The sequence below is a fragment of the Gallus gallus genome, chromosome 2 (genome assembly GCF_016699485.2).
Source record: "Gallus gallus isolate bGalGal1 chromosome 2, bGalGal1.mat.broiler.GRCg7b, whole genome shotgun sequence".
NCBI lineage: Eukaryota > Metazoa > Chordata > Aves > Galliformes > Phasianidae > Gallus > Gallus gallus.
The window spans coordinates 26,269,166-26,295,049 of NC_052533.1; the positions used below are offsets into that span (position 1 = coordinate 26,269,166).

General features: G+C 39.1%; 1 protein-coding gene across 9 annotated transcripts in view; it reads right to left on the reverse strand.

The window, feature by feature from the left end:
- The window catches only part of THSD7A (thrombospondin type 1 domain containing 7A), a 272,803-nt gene that overhangs the window by 110,309 nt on the left and 136,610 nt on the right, over nt 1–25,884 (reverse strand). For all 9 annotated transcript variants that reach the window (XM_015281884.4, XM_025147356.3, XM_046938330.1 and 6 more), the window contains one exon: nt 17,044–17,875. In XM_015281884.4, coding sequence (XP_015137370.1) covers nt 17,044–17,875 — 832 coding nt within the window. The remainder of the gene's footprint in view (nt 1–17,043; nt 17,876–25,884) is intronic.

Consider the following 25,884-nt stretch of genomic DNA (forward strand, 5'->3'; position numbering starts at 1 on the left):
TTTTCCTCTAGTCCCATCTGGCATAGGACTACAGTAACTACTAACAAATTCAATACAGAAATTACTAAACTTCTGCTATTAGACTCATTTATTCCACCAAGGAACACATTTTAATGACTGGAGGATGGATCTATTCCTTATGGATTCTAACACGAAGAGTACTTGCAAATCAGTGAACAGATGATAAATCATTGCCTCCTCCCAAGTTTGTTTCCAGTGTGACTTCTAGGAGAGCAGATAAAATCAATCTCTTCACTGACTTTATGACTGAGGCTGAATTTAATTTTAGATATATCTTGACAGTGAACATGCATAAAATTGCCACTGGAAAGGAGCTTTGGTGAGAAGTAGAGATCGATTAGTTATATATAATTTTCTGCCATGGGCTTCACATCTACTTCAAATTTTCTTTGGGAGAGGTGTTTCATGAGAAAGACTAATTTTCAATCTCAGAAGTTTTTTGTTTGTTTGTTTTTCTAAAAATAATAGTAATTCTCTTTCTTTGCTGAAGCTAACCATCAAAAACCCTGAAACTGTCTCTGGCTGTGATTCCTACATGGCTTCATACGGAGGCTGCTTCCTTCCATGACAAGGGAAACCTCCACTGCAACACAAAGGGCACCAGTTCTTTGGATAGATTGATGGATAGGAGAAATGAGACCTTGAGCTGCACTTGAGCTCCAAATGATACGTCCCATGCCAACACCTGAAACATTATCCTGGACCTTGAAAAACAAATCTTATGGCAAAATGGCACCCCGGAAAGAAGTGAATCAGGCAATGGGATTCATTTCCAAAATAACCACTTGGGACAAAGAGCATGGCATGGGTGGGGATATAACATCACCTATCATGCACCAGTCAGCCTCTGGGAAAACTGAACAATTGAATGGACTGCTAAAGACCACACTGAGAGCAGTGGGTGCTGGGACATTCAAATACTAGGATACACACTTTGCAAATGCGGATCTTAGCTAAGTGAGCTAGTCCTGCCCAATCATACCTCTTATGTACTGTAGAAGGAAATCAAGTACCTGTAGTGAACACGAAAAAACATGCTGGGAAAACAGCCTGGGTTATTCCTGCTTCAGGCAAAGGCAAGCCTATTCGTAGGATCACTTTTTCTCAAGGGCCTGAGTGCATGTGGTGGGTAATGTGGAAGAATCATAAATTCAGGTATGTAACTCAAGGGGATTTGATGTTGGGTGACAACAGCCAATAATTTGAATTGTATGAAGTTAGCAGTTGTATAATACTGCGTATCATCACTACTATGATTGTTATATGCCTTAATAATGGTATTAGAGTAAGAATCACCCGGATTAAAGAAGAATGAATTCTAACAGAGCTAGAGTTAGACTTATTGTGCAGCAATCCACCATCATGCATCATCTCTCCTGCCCTGAAAGACTGTTGTGACAGAGGGAGCCCAAAGTCATGGACTAAATCAACTCCATGGAAAATTTAGCTGGATGGCCCACAGTTTATAGGAATGATATCTGTGTGTAAATCAAAAGCAAGAAAGGTGATGAAGGTTTACAGGAAAGGAATAAGCAATGATATTCTTCCAGTTACAGCTGGGACAGATTTGTTTCTTCATAGTGCACTGATGTTTTTCGTTTTAGGAGAAGAACATCGTTAACACACTGATGTTTTAGTTGTTGCTAAGCAGTGCAGTGCAGAGTCAAGGACATTTAATTTTCCCATCTTCTCATACTGTCTTGCCAGAGAGAGGGCTGGAGGGGCGTAAAGAGCTGGGAAGGGGGCAGAACCAGGACAGGTGACCTCAACTGGCCAAAGGGATATTCCATACCATGTGGCATCATGCAAAAGAAACCTTGAAAAACGGAGGGGATTAGGTCAGGGGGGCAGCTGCTGCTTGGACACTGGTCAGACATTCATTGGTGAGTGGTGAGCAATTGTTTGTGCATCACTTGTTTTTTATGTATAATATATATTTGTGCCATTCCAACAGTAACGCCTCCTATTTACTTCCATGGAGAAAAGAGCACAATTACACTATTTCATAGACCAAATTCTCAGCTACAAAACACTATTTCTAACACAGTAAAAACCATTAACTATGCATTTTTGCCAGTGATGAACAAAAGCCTGCATGCCGTGCTCATAAAAATCTGTGCCAGTGGAGATGACCCTCCGTCACTGTCACCACTGCAGAAACACACCACCTACCATCTCACTGTGCTCACATCCACTGTTTGGTCTCCACAAATGCTCAGCAAGCATTGAATGATGTCAGTGGGTACAATTGTTTCCTCATGGAGGAATTCAGTGGCATACCTTTGCTTCACATACACTCCCATGTCAGATGCCATTCTGTCAGATTTCCCTTCTGCTGCCAGCTGTCACATGGCAACAAATACGGAATACTGGAGGGAAGGTTCAACCTCTATTGTCACACCACCAACATCTACCTCTGATGTCATGGGCCAACATAATAAAATAGGAGGCATTACTTCTCTTTGTTTTCAAAACAATAACAAAACAAACAAACAAACAAACAAACAGCATGCATGCCAACGAGAAAGAAAACCTGTGCTGTCAAAATATGCTGTCATCTTAAGTACCTGCCTTTCGGCAGAGTACGGGGTACTATACTATTTGAAGCAAGGTTGTGCTTTGAGGAAGTACCACTTAAAATTAACCATAGATAGGATGGGGAAGCAAATCCTAGGGTTTATAAGTGGGTACATGAGAGTGTGGAAAGAAAAGGCGAAACCAAGTAAATGTCACAGGGGTTGAATGATTCTAACTGCTGTTAAGCCAACACTGAAACTATTCCCGACCTCAAAGACTTGAATTAGATAAATGAAGTAAAGAAAATATGATGTTGGTTCAAAGGGCAAAAGATAGGCCATAATTGCTGCTCAACCTCTTTTAGAGATGCGTGGTTAGGAATTTGTGTTTAGTCACGTTCTGTAGCCTCACTTCTGCTCTTTGCAGCAATAAATAAAAAAACTAAACATTGGTTCAGATAAGAAGATTCCCCATTGGGTTTTCAAAGTAATTTCAGGGATAATTGAGGCTACAGACACACAGGGAATGAAGCTAGAGGCATGGTCCTGGAGCAAATGCACCACAGTACCCATGTACTCAAGTAAGTTGGTAGCTGAAAGTAGCCTTTTCACTGAGCATGTGTGATAAAATTGCACTAGTCAGCAGTAAATCAATTCTTTCTAAAGTACCCCAAATTTCTCTTAGAGAGTGAATCATACGTTTACAATTTTTAAAAATCAGAACAATTTGGCTTTATATGCCAATGACCTGTACAAGTGTCTGTAGTCTTAGTCTGAACATTTATCTTTTAAGTTGTATAAAAGAGTTAGGGAAGAAATAATTTTAATTTAATTTAAATTTAATTTGGATTTATTATTATTATTACTTTAATAGAATAAGATTTGGTTTTATTATTATTTATTATTATTCCCAATAGATAAATCCAAATGCTTTACCATGGGACTCCTTACTGATCTCTACATTGATATAGAATATTGAGTTTTCTGTATATTATCTAACTCATTTTATTCCATGAGCTTGTAACTTCCTTATAAAGGTAAGAGATTTTCCACTTTCATGGGTTTTTCCTCCATGCATCAATAACTGAAGACTGATAACTGAAACGAAGAGTTAATGAGAAAAGACAAATAACATGGTTCTAACCAATGATTCCTACAGTCAAATACCTGTCTTTGCAGTAGCCAAAAGAGGACAGAAATGGAAAGAGGCTAAGTATTTGGTCACACTTTCCCAACTCCAACATACTTCCATTTTCCAACAAACTAGCATAACGTCTTCCCAAGCAGAAGTACATCACAGAACCCTACAATCACAGGTTCATTCCTTCTAATTGGGAAACTCTGATATGTAAAACTGGCCTGGATTTGAGGGCTCTCCGAGACTCATTCTGAGGATGCCCCAAACTATCTGCAAATTAGAAGAAATGTGAAAAATCCAAAAGTTAGTGGAAACATGAGTCCACACATCCAAAGTTTTAAGGGGACATCATTCTGAAGATCAGTTTAGTGTTTTTCCCAGTACAACTGTTCTTCATGTTCAAATGCTACCGAGCTTCAATGCAGCATTCAGAATTTAAATCTAAAATCATACAGCGGAGAGAACATTGTTCACAATAAATTTGTTTAATTTACTCAGTGCTGAAATTTACTCAGTGCTGAATGAACTGCTATTTACTGTTTTTACCTAAAACATTAATACAGCCCAATTGACAAGGTCAGTGTAAGTCAAATAAACTCTTCAACACTTTTTCTTTGTCTGCATTATTCTACCAAGTCTTCATTGTTCCTCCACCTTTATCAACATTCAGTGTTGGGTTTCTTTAATGACATTTTCAGAGCTATTACTCCTTACTTTCCACCGCCATATACATTCTCCTGTAATTCTGATATATATTTTTTTCTTTATTTGATTTCCCATTTAATTACATACAGAGACTCCTATACTTCTGAAATGAATAACATGGCTGTGGTTCAGCAGGGACTGATGCCAACATAAACTCTTCTCACTCAAAGGAAAAAAAGCTGAGGGTTAGAGCTGTAATGAAAAAGGACTTAAGCAGAATTTTACATTTAAATTAAAAAATGTGATCTTTCAACCGTGGATCAGTGTTTGATGTGGTAGTAGACTACATCCACAGGCTCTTTGCCCTTCTGGCTCTAGAGTTCTCTATAGGTGCACTTACAGGTTTACTCAGGCTGCTCCAGTCCTGGCATGCCTGACCCACATCAGGCATGATCCCTGATGTGGAAAACAGACAGAGTTACATCTAACCATTGTCAGGAGAGCTCAGCACATCACCAAAGTCATCCAAAATAGTCACCTCTGTTGTCAGAAACCACACCAAAGCAACACAGGGATTAGATATCCTACCCCCTTAGAGATGTCTAAGGAATGGATGTGGATCCAGCTCTCCCTTCTCTTGGCTGAGCAGTTCTACCCCACAATCCAAAAGAAATTCATTTGTTTTGAAGGTCACTCCATGTTTATCAAAAATACAAACTCTCCTAGTATTCCAAAGTGAAACCCTACCAACATAAAATAATTGAACACCCAAGACTGAATGAATGAATTAAAAAAGAGAAGTGAAAATGACAACTAAAAACTAGGCTTTCTGACAGGGAGAAACCTATACCGAGTGTGAGATAAGATAGTTCAGTAGTTGAACAGAAAAAGGGAGCTTCTTCTGAATGCTTGTCATGGTTTTGGCGTGGATCATTAGGAACAAAATTAGACTCATATAGCATTTCCACCAGGGCTATTTCCCTCAAATACTGGATACCTCTCTCAATTGTATTCCACGTTTTCTTTGCAGGCTGCAGAAGTTCTTTGTAGGGATACCTTTCCTTCACAGCTATTAGTATTCGGTCCCAGAGGGTTGCAGCTTCATCCAAACATCTACTAATTGCTCTGTCGATGGATTTGTCTCCAGCAATGTCTCCTAATTGGCGTGCTTCATTACCATCTAGAGACAAGCTACTGGCCCCACTATCCCAACAACGAAGCAACCAGGTGACAACAGTTTCATTCGGGCGTCGTTCAAATTCCTTTCTTGAGCTTATGATCTCAGACATCTTGAGAGGTCGACGAACAGTAATAGAGATCTCCTCTTCATCGCTGTCCTCTTCGTGCCTCTTAGTTTTTGCTTTTGCTTTTCTTGGTTCTGAGGAAGTCCCCTCACCTGGATCTTCCTCTACCACCTCCTCTTCCACTTCCTCTCCTTCTTCTTCTTCTTCCTTTTTTCGCTCTAGACGTGAGGACACCCGCTTCCATTTCTTGCCTTCTACAGGGGCTACTGACACTGTTACTGGTGTCTGTTGTGACTGATCAGGTCTGACTTGGAGATTTCCCCCTTCGGCTTGCACCTCCGCTCGGAAACTGTCTCTCTCCAAAACAGTACTATACAGGGCGCGGTAGGCACAAGCCAAGCCCCAGATGAGTCGTGCCTCCTTTGATCTATCTAAGCCGCACTGCCCCTGACTCAAATGCTGGCTCAGTTTCTCGGGATCCCACAGATGTTCAGGGGTGAAATCCCATGGCACGGCGGGTCCCCACGGTTCTAAGATTCTTCTTAAACCTTTCCATATTCCTTGCCAGTCATCATTCTCTGGTCTTGGAGGAGGCTCCTTCCACTTAGCACGAATGAAGAGGAATATATTCAAAGATATCGATAATATGCACGAAAATATGAACACTGACTCGGTGTTCGAAAAACGTTCAACAAACTGGGAGGGAAGCCTAGAAACCGGTTCGAAGGTCTCAAAATTCAAATTATACCACATTGCATAAAGCCACCAGGCAGGTGCCTCTATCAGGGCCCTCACTTGGTTGTATATGAATACAACTCCACAGCAAGACATGAAGAGGTTAATTATAGACCGGTAACTGGCAAGGAACATGATAGCTTTTAATCCCTTATACAGTGCTTTGACAATACAGAGCAACCTCATAGTTGATAACTGCTAACGTAAGGGGGAATAAAGAGAAGGAGGAAAAAAAAAAAAAAACAAACGGGAACCACTCGGTACAGTGTCTGGAGTTTGGCGGACTGCCCAGGCTATAATCTAATCTATGAAGGTCACACCAGCACCAGCAATGCTTTGTAGTCTCACAGTCTGGCCTAACAAAATCCTTTTTTTCTTACTAACGTTAAAGCTTCAGATGAATCTTGCCCGCATCCTCCACCAAAATTGTCACGGAGTTACCTAGATAGATCTGTGCCCGTGACAGGGGGCCGGTAGGCTTGTGGGCCCCCCTCCCCCTTCACTTCCCGAGAAAAACGAAGCGGTGGCAACAATCTAAGAAGGAGAACTTATTTTACTAACTATGATGTTGAGATGCAAGATGACACGATACAATACAATCTAATTGGGAGTAAGTATAATAAACCAAATGGAATGAGGGAGAGAGAGCGAAAGAGCGATAGAGAGGGAGAGAGAGAGAGAGTGAGAGAGTTTCCGAAACCGAAAGCCTTACTTGATGAAGGCGCCCGGCTTGGAAAGCACACCCACTCCTCTCCCGGCAGCAAGCGAAAGTGAAGAAGCACCGCGCGCAACCAGATGACGTATCTTCCGTGATGTGTCTTCCTTCTCTGACCGTGAGGTCCTCTGGGATACGTAGTTCTTCTCTTTTGTCCATGATGTTATGATGTGGAATACCAATAGCGAAGTTACAAAACCATGACAATGCTTCAGATCAAAGCATAAATAACATGGTTAAGAAATCTAGAACCCTTTAACAGGTTTTAAAGTGGCTTCATCTATATACTAAGGAAGAAAAGTGAAGATTTTTTTAGTGCACTGAAGAAAGCACACTGGACTCCCTTAGAGCAGAATAATGTGACTCAATCACAGTCTTGCATGTCCTGCATGAAATGAGGCATCTCTCCTAACCAACGGTATCAACAGGAACACTAACAGTCTCTCCTGAATCCTGGCTGATATTATCAGACATTGTGTCATTAGACAAATGGTGTGCAATCTTTTCCATCAGCCACAAGATGAAAACTACTGTCATGTAAGACCGTTTAACCAAACAAATCTGTCTGCAGAAAGACTTGGAATTATGACAAATGGCTTAGAGAACACCAACACTAGACATACCTGAAAACCACAGTACACACATACACAAGCAGGCTTACACAGATTATATTTTTGATTGAAGGGCAAACTAAATCTAGAGGAAGTCTCTGACAAAGAAAGAAGATCAATATGTTATTCTCCTCCAAAATAACAATACTTAAAAATTAAAGAAACTCTAAGCTGGTCACACAGGACTATTGCAACACATTGTAGAACCACAAATGAATACAGATACAGCTTCAAAGAATCCTTAAAACAATGAATAAAATGAAGATGGGATTTTAATACAAGAACATTTTGCTTTTCTTTTAATATTTACTGAAAATCTTCTATCTTTTAGTTGCTAGCATACATAATCGTGTAAAATTTTTTACAGCAACCTTGAATGATCACTCCATTAGTCAGATTGCACTAGAAAATCCAGCAACAATTATGCTAAATTTAGACAGTTGTGTTATTTGAGATTAAACTTATGATATTGCTGAAGTAGTGTCTCCTCCTTCTTCTTTACTGACCACCATGGAACCCTAAGAGATGCTCTGTATAAGTAATAGGGATTTTGGAGTCAATATATGGAAACAAGAAACAAACATGATGTCCCAGTCCATTACAAGACGCTATTGTATTTTCTACACAATGTTCTCATCAAAGAGTTCACACAGCCTGTTGGATGCACTAATCACTAAAATAACACAAATACGAACTCTCTACCATTCTTCCATCAAAGGTACAGTTGGATTTTGAAATAGATTGTTATAAACTCTGCTACAGAGAAAACCCAGCTTATTTTCTCATAAATAAAATTAAATGAAAAGAATAATTCTGTTTAATGAGCAGGTGCTAGACAGCAGGGATAGTAGAAAGCTGATTTAAATCCATAATTCAGATCATTCCCAAGAGTTACTATGAAGATAAAAAATATAAAGTGTAAAGTCTAGTCATGCTTGAGAGTTTCAGTTTAAGGCTGGAACACACTTGTTTCTTTAAAGGTTACTGAAAACGTGCCTGCATTTTTTCCTGGTGGCAATGAGTATGCCTCATGACATAGTTCTGATTCATTTTTCCCACAGCTGCACTGTTTGTTATTGTTTGTACTGTACATTGTTCTGAGAGAATGTTAGTACCTCACAGTATAATGGTCTGTTAGAATCACACAATAAGGCCTCTCTTATTTGTTTACAGTCCTAATACTGTCCAGATAAGTGCTTCTCACAACACTATTCCCATGTTTCTTTCACAGTTCCAACAAATATGTACAGCCAAAATAGTTACGAAGAAAACAAAACCACTTTAGCTTCTGACACAATGGAAGAAAATAAACATAAAATACAATTACTATGTGGAAGAAAAATATATTGGTTAATACAGGCAAAACAAGAAGAAATTCTGCAACACCCAAGCAAGTGGAGACAGTTGCTGTGATGCCGTTGCAGATATCACAAGATTCTGAGCAGACAAGAAAGTGGAATTGGTTAGATAGAGGTAGTATCTTTCACAGTCCAATAATACAGTGACATGTATGCTCATCTCACATTACAAATAATCTTTAAATAACAAGAGGTTATTTGGCAATAGCATAGAGAGAGCACTTATGAAATCTTTTTTCTTTCTTCTTTTTTTGGGGGGGGAGAGGGGATAAGGGGACGCAAAGTCAAATTTATCAGGAATAATTTTCATAACAGAGCATTAATTAGCATTTACTTTGTCCCTAACAGTTAGATTCATGGAGTTATCGGCAAAGAAAAAGCCAAAATTTGTGAATAATATTATTCAATACTGAAGTTAAAATAATATGAATTATATTATTAATATTAGTTACTTCAGATATTATTTTAGATTTCCTCCCTGTATTCTGTCCATGTCAGCATGCAATTCCAGTTTGAATGTCTGGATAAAAAAGTCAATATTAGGAGCTAGACCGGATTTTTTATTATCAGCACCATCTAGGAGGATGCTCTGCACACGTTGAACCACAACATTATAAAGCTTATGAAGAAAACAAGTGAGTACTGTATGTCCCAGATGTTTAGCAGTCAAATAATAGAAAGAATAAAATAATAAATTCCATAGTATTACTGAGGGGCTGTTCAAAGACTGTGATGTGATAACAATATCAAGAAATATCAAGCAGTTTGCCTAGGTGATTTTCTTGAGATTCAACAGAGCCAAGTGAGAGGTCTTGCACCTGGGTCAAGGCAAGCCCCACTTATCAATACAAGCTGAGGGATATAAGGATAGAGCACAGCCCTGCCAAAAAGGACTTGGGGGTACTGTTGGATGACAGCTGAACATGAGCCAGCAGTGTGCCCATGCAGCCCAGAAAACCAACTGTATCACGGGCTGCATCAAAAGAAACGTGGCCAGCCAAGTGAGGGAGGTGATCCTGCCCCTCTGCTCTGCGCCAGTGAGGTTTCACCTGGAGTGTTGCAACCAGATGTGGAATACTCAGTACAAGAGAGACACAGACCTGCTGGAGTGCATCCAGAGGAGGGCCACAAAAATGATCCAAGGGATGGAACACCTCTCCTATGGGGACAGGCTGAGAGAACAGGGGCTGTTCAGCCTGGAGAAGAGAAGGCTTCAGGGAGACCTAATAGCAGAATTTCAGTACCTAAAGGGGAGCTATAAGAAAGAATGGCAACAGACTCTTTCGGGGTGTGTTGTGATAGGAAAAGGAGAAATGTTTTAGTTTCAAACTAAAAGAGGGGAGATTTAGATTGGACATAAGGAAGATGCTTTTTACCAAAAGGGTGATGAGGCACTGGAACTGGTTGCCCAGAGAGGTGGTGGATGTCCCTCGAGACAGTTCAAGGTCAGACTGGATGAGGCTCTGAGCAACCTGATCCAACTGTAGGTGTCCCTGTTCATGGCAGGGGCATTGGACTACCTGACCTTTAAGAGTCCCTTCTAACTCAAAAGATGCTATGACTGTATAAGTAAAATGTTGTTTTTTTAAAAAATATTGCTTGTTTTGTATTGTATGAGTATGCATGAGGAATACTCTGAAATTAATGCCTCCTATTTTACTATCTTGGCTTACAATGTCAGAGACATATGGTGGTGGTACGGCAGTAGAGGCTAAATCTCCTCACCAATACTCAGTTACCTTTTGTTGCCATGTGACAGATGGCAGCAGAGGGGCAATCTGACAAAATGGTGTCTGACGTGGAAGTGCACATGAAGCAAAAATGTTTCACTGAATTCCTTCATGAGGAAAAAATTGCACCCACTGGCATTATTTGACACTTGCTGAACATTTATGGATACAAACAGTGGATGGGAGCACAGTGAGGTGGTGGGTGGTGCTTTTCAACATCGGTGACAGCAACAGTGGGTCACCTCTGCTGGCGTAGATTTTTGTGAGTGCAGCATGCAGGCTCTAGCTGATCTCTGGGAGAAAAAGCATAGTGGATAGCGGTTACTATGTTAAAAAAGAGTGTTTTGTAGCTGAGGATTTGCTCTATCAAATGGTGTAATTGTGCTCTTTGTAGCCACTGTAGTTTCCGTGAAAATAAATAGGAGGCATTACTTTCAGAGCAACCTCCATACTTATTTTGGAATGTTAAAGTCTCTTACGATGAGGCAGAAAAGAGGCATAAAAATGCAGTATAGAAGAACATTATTAAGATGCTCAGTAATAAATGGAATTAGGCCCTGAGATCTTTGATCTCCAACTAAATTAAGAGTAGAAATTCTACTTAGAACATACGCATAGAATTATTTGTTCATTTGCAGAATTTATGGCCAGGAGAGATTATCAGAGTATCTATTCTTTCATTATATGTCTTTCATTATATTACAAACTATTCTATTTTGCTAGGTAAGACTAATTATTTGTATCTGAATAAAAATATATTTCAAAAAGCATCCAAGCTTGATGCTTCCTGTAAAAAATATATGAATGCTATACATCTAAACAATAAAACAACTGTTCATTATATGAAGAGTTAAAATACAGTGTGGATAAATAAATGGTTCATTGCTGGTGTTTCAATTACTCAGCACAGTGTGTACATTTCCATCTTAAATCTAGATTTTGGCGTGGTGTGTCAGATGTAGAGCAACACTGACAAGCCACTGTCAAAACAGCAGCCTCAGCAAGATGATGAAGCAGGTACTTAGAATAAAAAGAAACACCCATTGAATAATACTATGCATATCCACAGCATCTACTGCCTCAAAGAAAATCACATTAAAAATCTATGGGGAAGCTTCTGACTTTCACATTCATGGAAATTCTAAAAACACAATGGAAAGTGGTACGGAAGCAATTATGTTTGCATCCTGTTCCTCTAATAATATTTTACAATTTTATATCTCAATGCATCTGACAATTACTCTTCAGTTTTTAGTTATCAGGAGGTTTTTCTTCCACAATAATTGTCTTCTCTCTTTTGCATTTGTTAACAGTACATGCTCTGACTAATTCCAAGTTAATTTATCAAGACAACTGTGTACAGCTCATTATCCAAATATGACATTTTTAAAGGTGTTCTGCTACTGAACCCCCTACAGCTTCTCACAGTTTGGTGAGCTTGGAGACTTCCTCTACAAGAATGGCTACAGTCCTTCAGACATGCAGATGTGTGCTTTCCCCAGGTCTTCATTGACCAAGCTGAAGTTTGCTAATGCACTTTCACCTCTACCACCAGCCCTCTCTGCACTGCTACCCATCCCTTTGTACTCCTGCAGTGTGCCTCCCTGAAGCTACTTCACCATCGCCACTGCTACCTCCACATACTGCCCTTTCTTGCCTTCTGTCTCATGTGGAAGCCCAGAGAACAGAATCCTTTAAAGGCTGTTTGTAAGCAAGGATTATATGACAGGGAACAAAGAACAAAGCAGCTGCATTGTATGTCTGAAGTTCTCTGTTTTCTGTCTCACAATATATACCTCAGGATGACTTTTCTCCTTCTCCAGATCAATGGCATATAGAAAGTAACAAGTTTATGCAATATTTTTTGTAATTCACAGTCTTCACACAAATGATAATGGACAGCGAGAGCTCATAATGTGGAAGGAGGCATCTGTTGCATGATTCACAAGATGAGCACTGGGTTAGGACTGGGAAAGACCAGTGAAATTAAAATGTCACCCTAGAGGATCAGATTCTGTCTCTGTTTTAGCCAGTGATTTCTGAGCATCACTTGCTCACCAGCCTAAATCAGACAGCCATTTTCTAATTCTCTGGGTATCCATCTTAAGATTTATGGTCAGTAACAAGTACAGCAGATATGCTTTATGCAGGTACAGGTCTACGTGAAGTAACCTGAAAAATCAGATCTCAAACTGCATGCCTGGAAATAGCAGGGCACTTCAGTAATTGTAACCCCATTATCATCATCTCTCTTCTCTCGGATATAGTATTGGAAGAAACAAAAACTCAGTCTCTCCCAAACCCAGAATTAAGGTATAAAGTATATTAAGTAAAGTATAGCAATGATATCATTCCAAGAGAGATTAATTCATTATGAGGCACAGATATATTTCACTAGGTATTGTACAAATGCACAGAATCAGTGAGGAGGATAAGAAATAGTAAATAATTACTCTCCAAGGAGGACAGAGGTAAAACAAATGAAATATGATTGTACTATTAAATGCATAAAGCAGTTAAACCAAGCTGCCCAGGAAGACTTCAGAATTTTTTAATTTTTGAATGCTTCTATTTCCCACCACCATTACCCAATACTGTCATTGCATATGATTTCCCATCAAAGAAATAAAAGCCCTAAATATAACCAAAATTTTACTGTTGCTTCTTGCATTATAACTACAAGCCATCAATACCGTTCAGCTTCTCAAATAAGCCTCTGCTACAGAGATGCTGTAAGGGATCAGTAACCACTCTGGGGGACAACTGCAGCCAAAGAGCTGCAAGGGTTCGTTTCCTACTTCTCCATTTCTTCTTCCATGCTGACAGGAGCATCTTGTTTTCAGTTTAAGCAAGATAATAAGCTACATTGAAACAAGTGAGAAATAAATGTGCAGAATAGTTGTGGGGTTTTTTTTAATAGTAACTCATAGCTTTAACAGGACTGTTTTACATACAGTCCCACTTGCAGCCTTTTGGCCTGGCAGCAACAGCCTGTCACCATGAGCATTGAGCCAACCACCAGAGGGGAACTTGATGCATTTTGTCAGGGAATTTCCAAATATTTTGCTGAAGTACAGAACCATACAGGTCAAGAAGGAACACTAACTCTGTTCCATGTTCCTACAGTTACAAATGCTTGTGTCCATAACCTGCTCCTGTCATTCCAAATTTCATACCCTTTACCCAGTCCAGAAGGATCTTAGCAAAGTCTCTCAATGAAATGGTCATGTGAATGCTAAAACATTCTAAAAGCAAAGTATTATTTTCTAGGCTTGTATAAAAACATCCAAAACATTTTTGCTAACATTTTCTCTGCATGTCTGCTCAGGAAGACAGTTATGAGGGACTGTTTGAGATTAAATGCTAAAATTCTGGTGAAGTAGAAGCAAACGAAAACTGAGTATAAATTGTAATAGAAAAAAGGCTTAACATGAGGAACAAACATCACAACTTGTAATAGTGCAAAGAGTTGCAACTCCAATTTTTACACACACACTGTGTTTCTCTACACTGCCAGTTTTTAGTCTAATGGCTCTCTGTGGGACTTCTGACAGATTCCACTTTCATCAGAAAAAAAGAGGAAACATTTCAGACGATCAGTCCTCTACACTAAGAGCGACACTCTTTTAGTTCTGTTGCATATCCAGGGCAGTCATTTTGAAGACAGCTTTAATTATTGAATTCTCTCTTCTCCACTAATTCTATTTTTAAAATACTTTCAATGCATCAGAATTTCAGACTGAAGGAAACAAAAAGCAAATACAGGCCATGTAACACGTATCTCGTTGCAGAACAAGCAATACAAAATCCAATATTTCATCCTTCACGGGAGACTATGTATTGTTCACTTGGCAATAAAGTGTATAAATTACACTTTGATTTTCTTTTTTCACTTCTCTTTACCATGACTGGTGTGCTGATGTGTCTAGAGAATTTGCCTTTTTGAAGTTTTGCTGACAGCTTTACAGAATCATTTTCTCTGGAGCATCCTTCTGAAACTTGTTTTTTGTAACCCTTTTTATACTGTAACAATTTTGCTACTTCTGCAAAAATATTACTCGCCTGAGGGTTTTTCTTCTTCCAGTCACGCTGCCAGGGGGCTGATTGTTTCTGATTACTAAAGTCAAAACTCACTGAAAATGAACTATTCAAGCTGAGGAGCATTTCACATGAGCACAGCAGGTTATCCAGTCACCTTACTTGTCATATTATTTAGTAACATGCCTACTATGGATGGAGATTATAAAATCATTTTTGCTGGCTGCACTGACAACCCAGGTAGAAAAATAATTTTATTGTTTGAGATTCTGGAAAGGTAACCATAGAATAAAACATTTGACCACAGAGTAGAGAACACAGAATAAAAGAAACTGATAGATATATAGGTGACATATAGTTTGGTCTTTAAAAGCAAAGGTATCAGTGCTAGTATTTCTCACAGGAGTCATTTAACCAATTTTTTTTGTTTTCACTATGCAACTGGAAGAAAAAAGATTATATGCTGAACTTGATGGGAAGACTATTATATTATAAATCCTTTCTACATTTACAATGTAAAATTGTATTCATTAGACATCAAAATATCCACTGCATCATTTATACCATTTTCTCTCCAATGAAGAATTTCTACGTTGTACCATCTATTGTTTCTCTGCCTCAGGCAATAGAATTCATCCATTTCCTTGCTACAGCCTGAGTATATGGTGCATTTATGGTATGCTGAGGTGTCTGCAATTAAAACAGCATTACTGATCTGAATGAATTCAAGAGCAAGTATAAAGATGATGAGAAATGTATGTCATAAATTGCCAATTATATTTTATCTTTCTTGTGCCATTTATCAGAATCTCAGCACAGGAAGGTTCCCCCCACCAACTTCCTTTTTTTTTTTTTTTTCCTTCCTCTAAATATTGTAGTTCTGAATTATTTGTTTAAACGTAGAAAATCTTGGAGACTTTCAAACAGAATGTCTGGCTGCTAGCTACTAGCAATTGGTGTGTTTAATAAATTATTCTTTGTATTTAAAGAGTAATGACATTCTTGGGCTGCGGCACAGTGTGGGCTGCATAATGTGAAGCTAGGAAGGGAAGAGGTAAGAGCAACTTCTTTCTGTACCACCACTGAGACTGTGCTGACACTGCCTGAGCACTCTGGCTTTGAGATTCCTTGTACAGATAATAATTCTATCCTAACTCTGAGTTATTCAAGGATTACTTCCCTAACCATTCCTGATATGTTTCTAACCTGCAAGTTCTATGACGGAACATTAAACTGGCATAACAGAAGTTCCAAAGAAAAGTACCCTGAAAAAAAGAGCTATTAAAAGCCTACCTAGCAGAAATGGATGTCAACCTGATTCAGCAAGGAATCTTACTCATTTCACAGATGAAGTAAAACTGATTGATCACGTACTGTATTGGAGGGAAGAAAGTAGAAAGAATCACATCACAGTCATAAAAAGGTAGAAGAGACAGAAAGAAGACTTCCAGTTGGACAAAGATGTTCTGGGTGATAAGAGGGAAAAACATGAACTAGCAAGAGATCATTAAACAAAACAAGCAAGTAGAAAAGTACATGGTTGTAGAAAAGTGCTCAGAAGCCTATGGAAAAAGTTATGGAAACATCTGCAAGCACCTAATATCTTGAAAAGCACAATAATAAATAAATAAAATGAAAACACAAAAACAGCTGATAATGAAAAGTTTGCCAGTGAGAAATAAAAGAAGGAAAAGGTGCAGAAGCCAATGAAAAATAGTGGGAAAAGGTACACACACAAAGGTTTCACAATCTTAGGAATTTCACCTTAGGAAGCAAGAAGGACAAATAAATACTGCATGTTCTTTCTCATAACAAAAGGCACTGGACAAAACGCTGCATTCTCAAGCAGCATCTTCCTTCTATCATATGTCATACCCAGACCATTCTCCTGAAACTTTTGTGCCTTGCAGGCAATAACATCACCTGTTCCAACATGAACAACTCATTAAAACCTGCAGGTGAGAACTTGCCTCAATCCACAGAAACAGAGCTGACATTTGATAAATTTCATCAAGTTTTTGAGAGAAAACTGTGTAGACAGACAGAGAATATGGAGTTAGCACAGCTTAATAGTGCACATTCATGCGATGCTTACTATGATCCCCAGCACAGCTTGAACATTTGTCACAGAAATGTTTTGATCTTGATGAGAGATGTTCATACTGGAAATAGTACATGTGGTAAATTGAGACTTGGGCTTGTGTGAAATAATACCAGCATGCTGTTATGTGTGCTTTGTCTTAGAGCTAATAGAGACAAATAACAATCTGCAAGTGAAGAAACAGTGATTACCTCAGAGCAGCAGTTTTCCCATTTCTGTGAGTACATGTAACCTGCCTGGTTTGATACCCAATTTGTATGTCCCAGTATTTGTTGTCCTGTCTGTTTTGTCTGTTTCGATTCCTCTTCTTCTTAATTAATTCACGAGCCTCGGGATCTCGAACTGCCTTTTCTCTGTCCTTTTCCTTGTCTTTGCTCTTCCCTCGTTTCCTTGCTTGCCGTATTTGTCTTGAGTGGGGCACTGAGCACACGCTCCACGGTCCCACATTTAGGCTATAGAGGCTTTCTTCAGCAGCACATGGGCTAGACTGACAGACCTGAAATTCAGTGAGATTTGGGCAAGCAGACCCACCAAACTGCGGTGGGGCCACCACGTGCCGAGTTCGATGCTGAAGCCCACTGCCACAGGTCTTAGAACACTCCGTCCAAGGGGCAAACTCAGCCACAATGCAGTCCTGCCGGCATGGGATAAGGCATGCCTGCTCCTGGCGGGGCTTGGGCTCGAAGTACTCACAGATGACATCCTCAGCAGGCACCCCGTTGGACTTCTGGATGCAGGTGATGTCTCTTGTCTGAATGCCATCCTCCCCTCTGAGGCACTCCTGGGGCTTCTCATGGCTGCGGGAGAGGACAGGCCGGCAGTGATCCCACGTGCCGATCTGCCAGTCGTACAGCTCCTTGTGCCAGTCACAGACACGGAAGCAGCTCTGCTGGTTGTCCGGCCGCTCTGGCTGCTTGCAGTTGGTGGGCAGTGTTGTCCAGCCCTCCACATGGGCACACCACACTGCTCGAGTCTGGATGCCACCTGGGCCACATTCATCTCCCATGCATCTCCCCCACGGACCTGGAAAAGAAGAGAAGACACTGATGTTGCATGCCTAGTTGTTCTTTGACCATGGTGTGAAGCCAAGTTGAGAGAATCAGTTTTGTATTTCCAGAACTTCAGGCTTGGAGAAACACAAAACAAATACTGGGTTACTCTTCATCTCCTATGATTATGGATAGATTTCACTTTTTATCCTAGGCAAACTGAACATTTAATTTCAAGAACATACAAAGGAATTAATCTCATTAGAAAACTAAGAGCTGAGCTATCACAAATGTGGCTCTGACTGAGAAAACATGAAGCAAAGTCCTACCTGCAAGGCATGAATCTAATACTTTCTCACACTTACGTAAAAACTCTTTTTGGACTGCCTTATCTCTTGCTTCTCATTTCTATTTTACTCCCTTTGTACTCTTTGTACCCATTCTCCTTCTGCTTTACTGTGTTACATAATTAGAACAAGACTATACATTTTGGGAAAAAAAAAATAAAGGTAATTTCAGGTAGGCCACAGCTATTCTTCCTCTATTATAATTATAAAAGGAAAAGAAAAAGGAAAGTTAAGGAGTGTTTGTACCAGAAAAGGTCTGAAATGGTTATATGGAATAAATGATAAATATGATATGATACGATAAATATGATACAATAAATACCCCACACATTTCTATAATTAGTGACAGCGAGATCAATAAAAATCTATATACTTGAAAGCTGACATGGCTCCTTTTTCTATTATTGAAAACTGCAATACTCACCAGGCCCTACTAAAAAAATGCATAAATCATATGATAAAGAATTATATTTTTCATTTTTTAAGGTCTCCCTCATAAAGTTCTAATCTGGAAAGTGGTATTTACACATTGTTCATTGACTTACTGTGAAAAAAGAAAAGCACGAGCAGTTGAGAAAAAATATATATATAACAATTTCACAAAGAAAAGACATCTACCTGCAGACAGTTGGCCGCTCCAAATACATTTTCTCTGAGCATGGAGTGCTACAGTTCCATGAAAAATCTGGATCAAGACACTCAATCTTTATTCATCTAGATGACCCCAGAGACTGTACCAAGACTACTGGTGAGTAAAGTTGCGGAATTGCAGGGTGGAGACTTCATGATTTCCAAAGCAGGTTAACAGAAGAATTCTGGTGCGGCACACCAGTAAGTTCAATTAATTATAGCTGATACAAATTATTTAAAGCAGTTTGTCTTTGAGTTACTGGAAAGAATATGAAGTTCTGCCTTAGTACTGACTCCCATTAACTTAAAACTCCCACCAGTTTTAATGCAAATATCAGCAACTGCAGCCCAAAAACGCAATCATAGCCTGGTCTGAATACAAAGAAGCACAGCTAGCAGGTCAAAGGAGGTGATCGCTCCTTTCTACTCTGCTCTTCTAACACACCACATGGCGTACTGTGTTCCGCTCTGGGACCATCAATAATACAAAGTACATGCACCTGACGGAGAGAGTCCAGAGGAGGGTAATGAGGATGAGCAGAGGGCTGGAACACCGCTCCTACAAAGAGCTGTTCAGCTGGGAGAAGAAAAGACTTCAGAAAGATCTTATAGATGCCTTCCAGTACCTAAAGGGGCCTACAGGAAAGATGGGGAAGGTCTCAGGCAGTGTAGTGACAGGACAAAGAGTAACGGCTTTAAACTAAAAGAGGGCAAGTTTAGATTAGATATAGGGAAGAAATTTTTTACTGCAAGTGTGGTGGCACTGGATGTAGGGGAATTTGTCCCTGCCTGGGGCAAGGATTAGAACTGGATGATTGTAAGATCCCTTCCAACCCAAACTGGAATGATTACTCAACACCAACTTCAGCAGCAAACCGGGGAAAGGACTGATGTCAAGCACTTAATCTCTGTTCCTCATCGTAACATTTTTGGGCAAACACTGAGCTAAGGCACACCTCAGAAGAGTTTGTGGTCATAAAGTCCTAAGCATTAATGTTAGATATCAGTGTCAGGTGGCAGAGATCAATTCACTGCATGGAAACTCCTCCAGTTGTTTATTATTATTATTTGCTTGTTTCTTGCAGATAAAGTTTGAATCATATTTCGCTAGATACACAGAAAAATAAACATATTTTGAATTCAAATACATTTCAGTTTTGATTTCAACACGATCATCCTAATCCATCTCTAACCAGCCTACTACAAATGACATAATCATTGCTCTATTTGATTTAGGTGTATTTATACACAGTTGATGTACCATTTCTCCAGAATATTGTTTTGAATACTTACCAACATTAAAAGAAAGAAAATCTAGAAAAAAAACTATCAAAAATCACTATCTAAAGCAGAGATATTAAAATAATAGTCATTAAAATAAAGCTCAGCCTGCAAAGTACACATTTCCAACTTAAAAGACCGCTGCACCTTATGTATGCCATGTGCATTCTCTGAAGCAACCCCTCTTTTTACAGGTCTTTACTATACATGAAGAACAGTTTGGAGGGGATTCTAGCAAATTTGCAATCATTAATTATACAAGAAAGCACTCTCTAAAAACAGTGCTTCACATATAAGTGTTTTCAGTCCAATTCATTGACATGTTTATATTTATGCAAATGCTAAAAATCTCAGCATTAATGCATGGACCATTACCTTTGACAATGTAAATATATTTAAAATAGGTAAATACCAAAAACTGCAAGTGTGGAAATTGGGAAAGAAATAAAAGAATGTCCTTTTTAGAATAGGCTTGTCCATTCAAAATAACAATGAGGTTCATGGACAGACTAAATGGCATTCTTCTGCTTTTGCTGCAAAGTAGTATGCAAATTTATAAAAGCATGTCAGTGAGTACCAGCTAACAACACTGATGTGGCCCTGTAAGAAAACAACTAAGCAGCACCTTAGTTGTTTTCTTTATATACCTTATACCTTTATAACCTTTATATAGGTTTATAAACACATAATTAATATTAGTATTGTATTGGATCCTCCTCTTTATCTACATATAAACTGATACCTAATTTTACATTCAAAATAACCTGTTTAGACTATGAGGCTATAAATATTCCAGCACCTTAAATTTTCACTTTACTACACCCTTCTTTTTATGATTATAGAGCCCTAAATTGAGACAAAGTTTCGGGTGGACTTGGTTAGGATCTCTCCCCTCAGCTCCCTTAAAAGATTAAAGGGCTTCCACATTAAACCAAATCAATTTTCATTTGGGCAGAAAATTAAACTTGGGGAGGGGACAGGTGTTAAAGAAAGGTGCAAGAAAAAGCAAGAAAGACTTGTACACAATTCTCCTGCTTGCTGAACCTCAGGGGTGACTCAGTGCTTCTCACCTTTATGGCGACCAGAGGCATTAAACTCTGTCCTGTGGCCTCTAGTCCCCAGAAATCTCTCTTCTCCCACAGTTTGGTCATCTACCCCCTGATATACCCCTCACTCTCTCAAATTTTCTTTTCTTTGCATGCTCACTGTCTCCCCTACCGAGGTAGATGGTTTCTACCAACTACTTCTTTGAGGAATGTCACACCAAAAAGCAAAAAAAAAATAAAAAAAATTGAAAGAGGTACTCTTCTTCACAACTAACCACAATTCTCGTTGGGGTCCTGAGAATATTTATAAAATAAAAATAGTAATAATATAATAATAATAATAAAAAAATAAGAAGAAACACTTTTGTATTCAGTGCTTATTCAGAATAAGAGCAAGTTTTAAGCTAACCTTCAGTGAATTCATTTCAGAATACGTAGTTATCTTAACGATGAATGAAGGGGGGGGGGGAGGAAGAGATGGGAAGAGGAATTCCCATTTTGTTACTTTCTCTAAAAAAGGGAAAATAAAATGGAGGTTAATATTTCTAACAATATGAACAGAAACTGTGCTCAAAATTATTCTGATAAATAGTTAATCCTTTTTCATTCCCTTTTAAAAGCAATTTCTGAAACACTCATTAACCAAAAGTTCTGTCAGCTTTCATCTGCACACAACTTTGAAATCTCCCATTAAGTTGTTCCATATCTGACTATAGAACTAGGAGTGACTTTTCTTAACCACAAGCACCTACCAGAGGATTCATGTTTCCATACATCTGCAATATAGACCATGCAAAAAAAGATAGGATCATCTGCAGTTCCCTTTACCCATCTCTCTCTCTTGATGAAAACAAACAGCCTACAAAGCTCATTCATATCTTAAGTGTCCTTAAAGACATTGCGAGGGTCAATGCCAGACATGGCTCATTTGAAAATAATCACAGAAAAGCGGGCAAATAAATGTCTCTGAACTGAGTAAAGTGGCTTTGCAATTTGATCCAAATAACAAAAAGAATGCATCTCAAAGTAATCCTAATCCACTGCCATTTTTGTTTTCATTGCCATAGATTGAAGAGAAGGCACCCAACACACGCTTCCATTATCCCTTTGCCTGCTGGTCAAGACAGTACTGAAGATTCTCAACATATGATGAAAAAAAATAGCAAAGACAGAGATTTTGAATGACTAAAATCATTTTGAGGTATGATAATAATCAAGTACAGAACACCTGCAACGTATTTTTTTTTATAATAAATCATTATTATAGGCAGTACTTACACACTTTCCTATGTATGCAGCTGATCTGCAGATTGAAATTCATACACGAGACTGAAGAGAACAGACAGACTGACAGCTAGGAGCAAGTCGATTTGTGTTCAACATAGGCTGCAGACATTTTTATATGTGAATTTTTGGGAAAAGATAATCTAGCAGAAAATCATATAGCATAGATATGCAACTCTGCAAAGAAAGAGTGAGAACAGCAAAACATCCCACACAGATTTCAACCACCACCATCTCGTTAAGGCTGCAGGGGGGTGGGGGCAGCTGCTCTTTCACAAAACCTCAGCCGATGCTAAGCACTAGTAACAACAACAGAAACTCTTTAGGAAAGCTGTCGAGCCTAATCACGGCCTCATATAATGTTTTAATTCACTCTTTATGAATATTCCTTAGGTTCTCTACTTCCCACAGCAGCAGTCTTCACACACACTTGCTCTCCCTGCTGTGCGCTGATCCAGTTGCAAGCAGACAACATGATACATGTTTGGCACTGGGGAGATAGCTGCTGTTGTGAACATGGAGTAGTCTTTCTTGGGATTTTGTTTTAAACAGATTTAGATGGATGTCTCACACTTTACCTGGACTGGGCTGCACTTGTCTCCAGAAAATAACATAATTTATCTGCACGTTGCTTAATTGGCATTTGAAAGATGGTAAATACAGAAATAAATTGGAAGCTTGCATCCTTTCTGTTGTTGGGAGTTGTCACTGAAGTCACAGTGAGTTTAACATGTCATTTGTAATTCTTTGTCTTCTAAAGAGATTACTGTAGAATACAATATTAAGATTCCTCCTAAGCTTCTAGAGGATTAACATTTATTTTTGTTGGAGAGCAGGGAAGGGAGTGAATTAGCCATTGCTATAAGTTTATACTGAAATTCCTTGAAGTGATCACGATGGAGTCAAAAATCAAGACAAATACCCCACTAAAACAGCAATAACCTTGCAGCTAACTGAGGTGAAATAAAGCTATTGCAGTATTTGGTACCTTATATAGTATTTCAGATATTAAAATTAACATTATTTGAAAGCAAAAAAACAAACTTATTTTGAGCTTTGAGCCTGGGCAAATAAGGCTATGTGAAAATCCCTTAAGCTTTTTTCCCCATACAAGTATAAAAATACAAAGCCCCAAACATAAAAAAACAAACTTGCAACCATGGAAGTCTTAAAAGCATCAAACAAGATGTTACTCTCATTTTTAACAAACATGATTTGCACCGATTTCAGCTGAATTTTGCTGTACTTTTAGCAAGAACTGGTTTTGACCCATTTGTATTACTAGTTTGGTGTCTGTAAGTAGCATTAATAGTTTAATGCCAGAGAGACTCTGACTGCACAAGACAATGAGCAGATTAGTTTTTAGTATTTTGAGAGGATTGCATTTAGAGAGACTACTGGGAAACTGATTAGCAGAAATCTACTTTTCTTAAGTTTAGAAACAAGCTAGTACACAGTAGTGGAGACCTCAAATTTTCTTTGTATTATGAGAAGGCTGTGAAGAGGGCCAGGAAGGTTAAGTGGATGACACAGGGATGGGAGGCAGAAGGACAAGAGTATTACAAGATCCAGCTCAAGAGTAAGCAGCAAATCTCAAGAGAGGTCAGAAAGACACAGATCAAAGAGACTTTGAAGGACTCAGGAGACGACCACAAATACAAACTGCAGCTCCTGATAGCAGAGCCATCAAGAAGCAGAACGAACAGCAGCAGGCCACTGAGAATAGAACCAGATCAGAGTAGCAGCCAGAATCACTTGGCAGATCCACTCAGTTACACTGAAATGCAAGAATCATGTGTAAGTTGATACAGCACACCTGCATTATCTACATTTGCTTTATGCAGTTGTGGTGACATAGAAAAAATAACTACTGCTGCAAAGGGTATTTTTATCACAGACAGCAGCTAATCGTGAAAGTCTGAACAGGGAAGTGGGTCTCACTAATATAGATGCTCTGCCTAGTACAATGACAAGTAATACAGCAAAATGCTGTAATTCTAGATAAATTATTGATAACTTTTTTTTTTTTTTTTAATATAGAATCTGAGATGCTGCCAACATGACAAGCTGGCAGTGTTTGCAAACACAGATCCGATAATTTATACTATTGGGAGTATCAAGGCAGCAGAACACTGATAGACAAAACCTTTATTTTCATATAATTCCCACCCATGGGGAGCTCCCTGGGAGCTGTAGGACTTGCTGCACGCTCTGCATGCCAGCATCTCCCGTACTGGAGTGCTATGGATCACCTTGACTGTCGTTTCCATTCAATGCTTTTGTCTTTCCCAGATGTCTCTGAGGTTGAAAAGAACATACAAGGCAGTGTTTGCATCAAAGAAAATGGATTCAGAATATGGAGGGGAGATAAAAAAGGAAAGGAGGTTAGCAGAATAAAACACAGCAATGTCTGAGATTCAGAGGAAGATAATGGAGAATCAAATATGCCTACAAATGATATGACACCTAGGTCAAAATTTTTATTTCCTGAGAGTATAAGACACTGCAGTTCAATTTCAGAATCTGAAGGGCAAGTTCTTTCCATTCCCCAGGTTAACAAGGAAATGCAAAAACTAACATTAAAAATACAGCAAGGTATATGAATCTAAAATGCAAATTTCACTTTGTTCCCCCAACCTTCCAGGCACACTTTCAAACAATGGGATAAAGGCAAACTTCAAAGTCTGAAAAATCAGCTATTTAGAAATCTAACTGTGAACCTTTGCACATAATTATTAAGGCATTTTATAAGTCTAGGCACTTTTATTTTTCCCTTACTAACATCCATTAGGAAGATAGACATGATGCTCCTGATACTATTGACGGTATAGTAAATAAAATAATTCGTAACCTTGTTTAGAAATATCACTTAAAATCATGAATGTAGTGCATATGAAATAAGCTTAAAGAGAAACCACACCAGTCCAAATTCTGACATCAAAAATCACAAAAAGTGCTACACTCACTGTTTCCCTAACTGAATAGTTTAATATTATAATCTCACAAATTCCTGGAATAACTGTGCAGAGAGAAACCTGATGAGGTTCAACAAGAGCGAGTATAGAGTCTTGCACCCGAGGAGGAAGAACTGCATGCACCAGTACACATTATGAGCTGACCTGCTGGAAAGAAGCTCCACGGAGAAGAACCTGGGTGTCCTGGTGGACAACAGGTTGGCTTTGAGCCAGCAGTGTGCCCTCACGGCCAGGAAGGCCAATGGTATCCTGGGGTGTATTAAAAAGAGTGTGGCCAGCAGATCGAGGAAGGTGACCCTCCCCTTTTACTGTGTCTTGGTGAGGTCACACCCAGAGTATTGGGTTCAGTTCTGGGCTCTCCAGTTCAACAAACACAGGGTTCTCCTAGAGTGTGTCCAGTGAGGGGCGAGAAAGTTGATAAAGGGGGCCTGGAAAATCTTCTGTATGAGGAAAGGCTGAGAGATGTGGGATTGTTCAGCT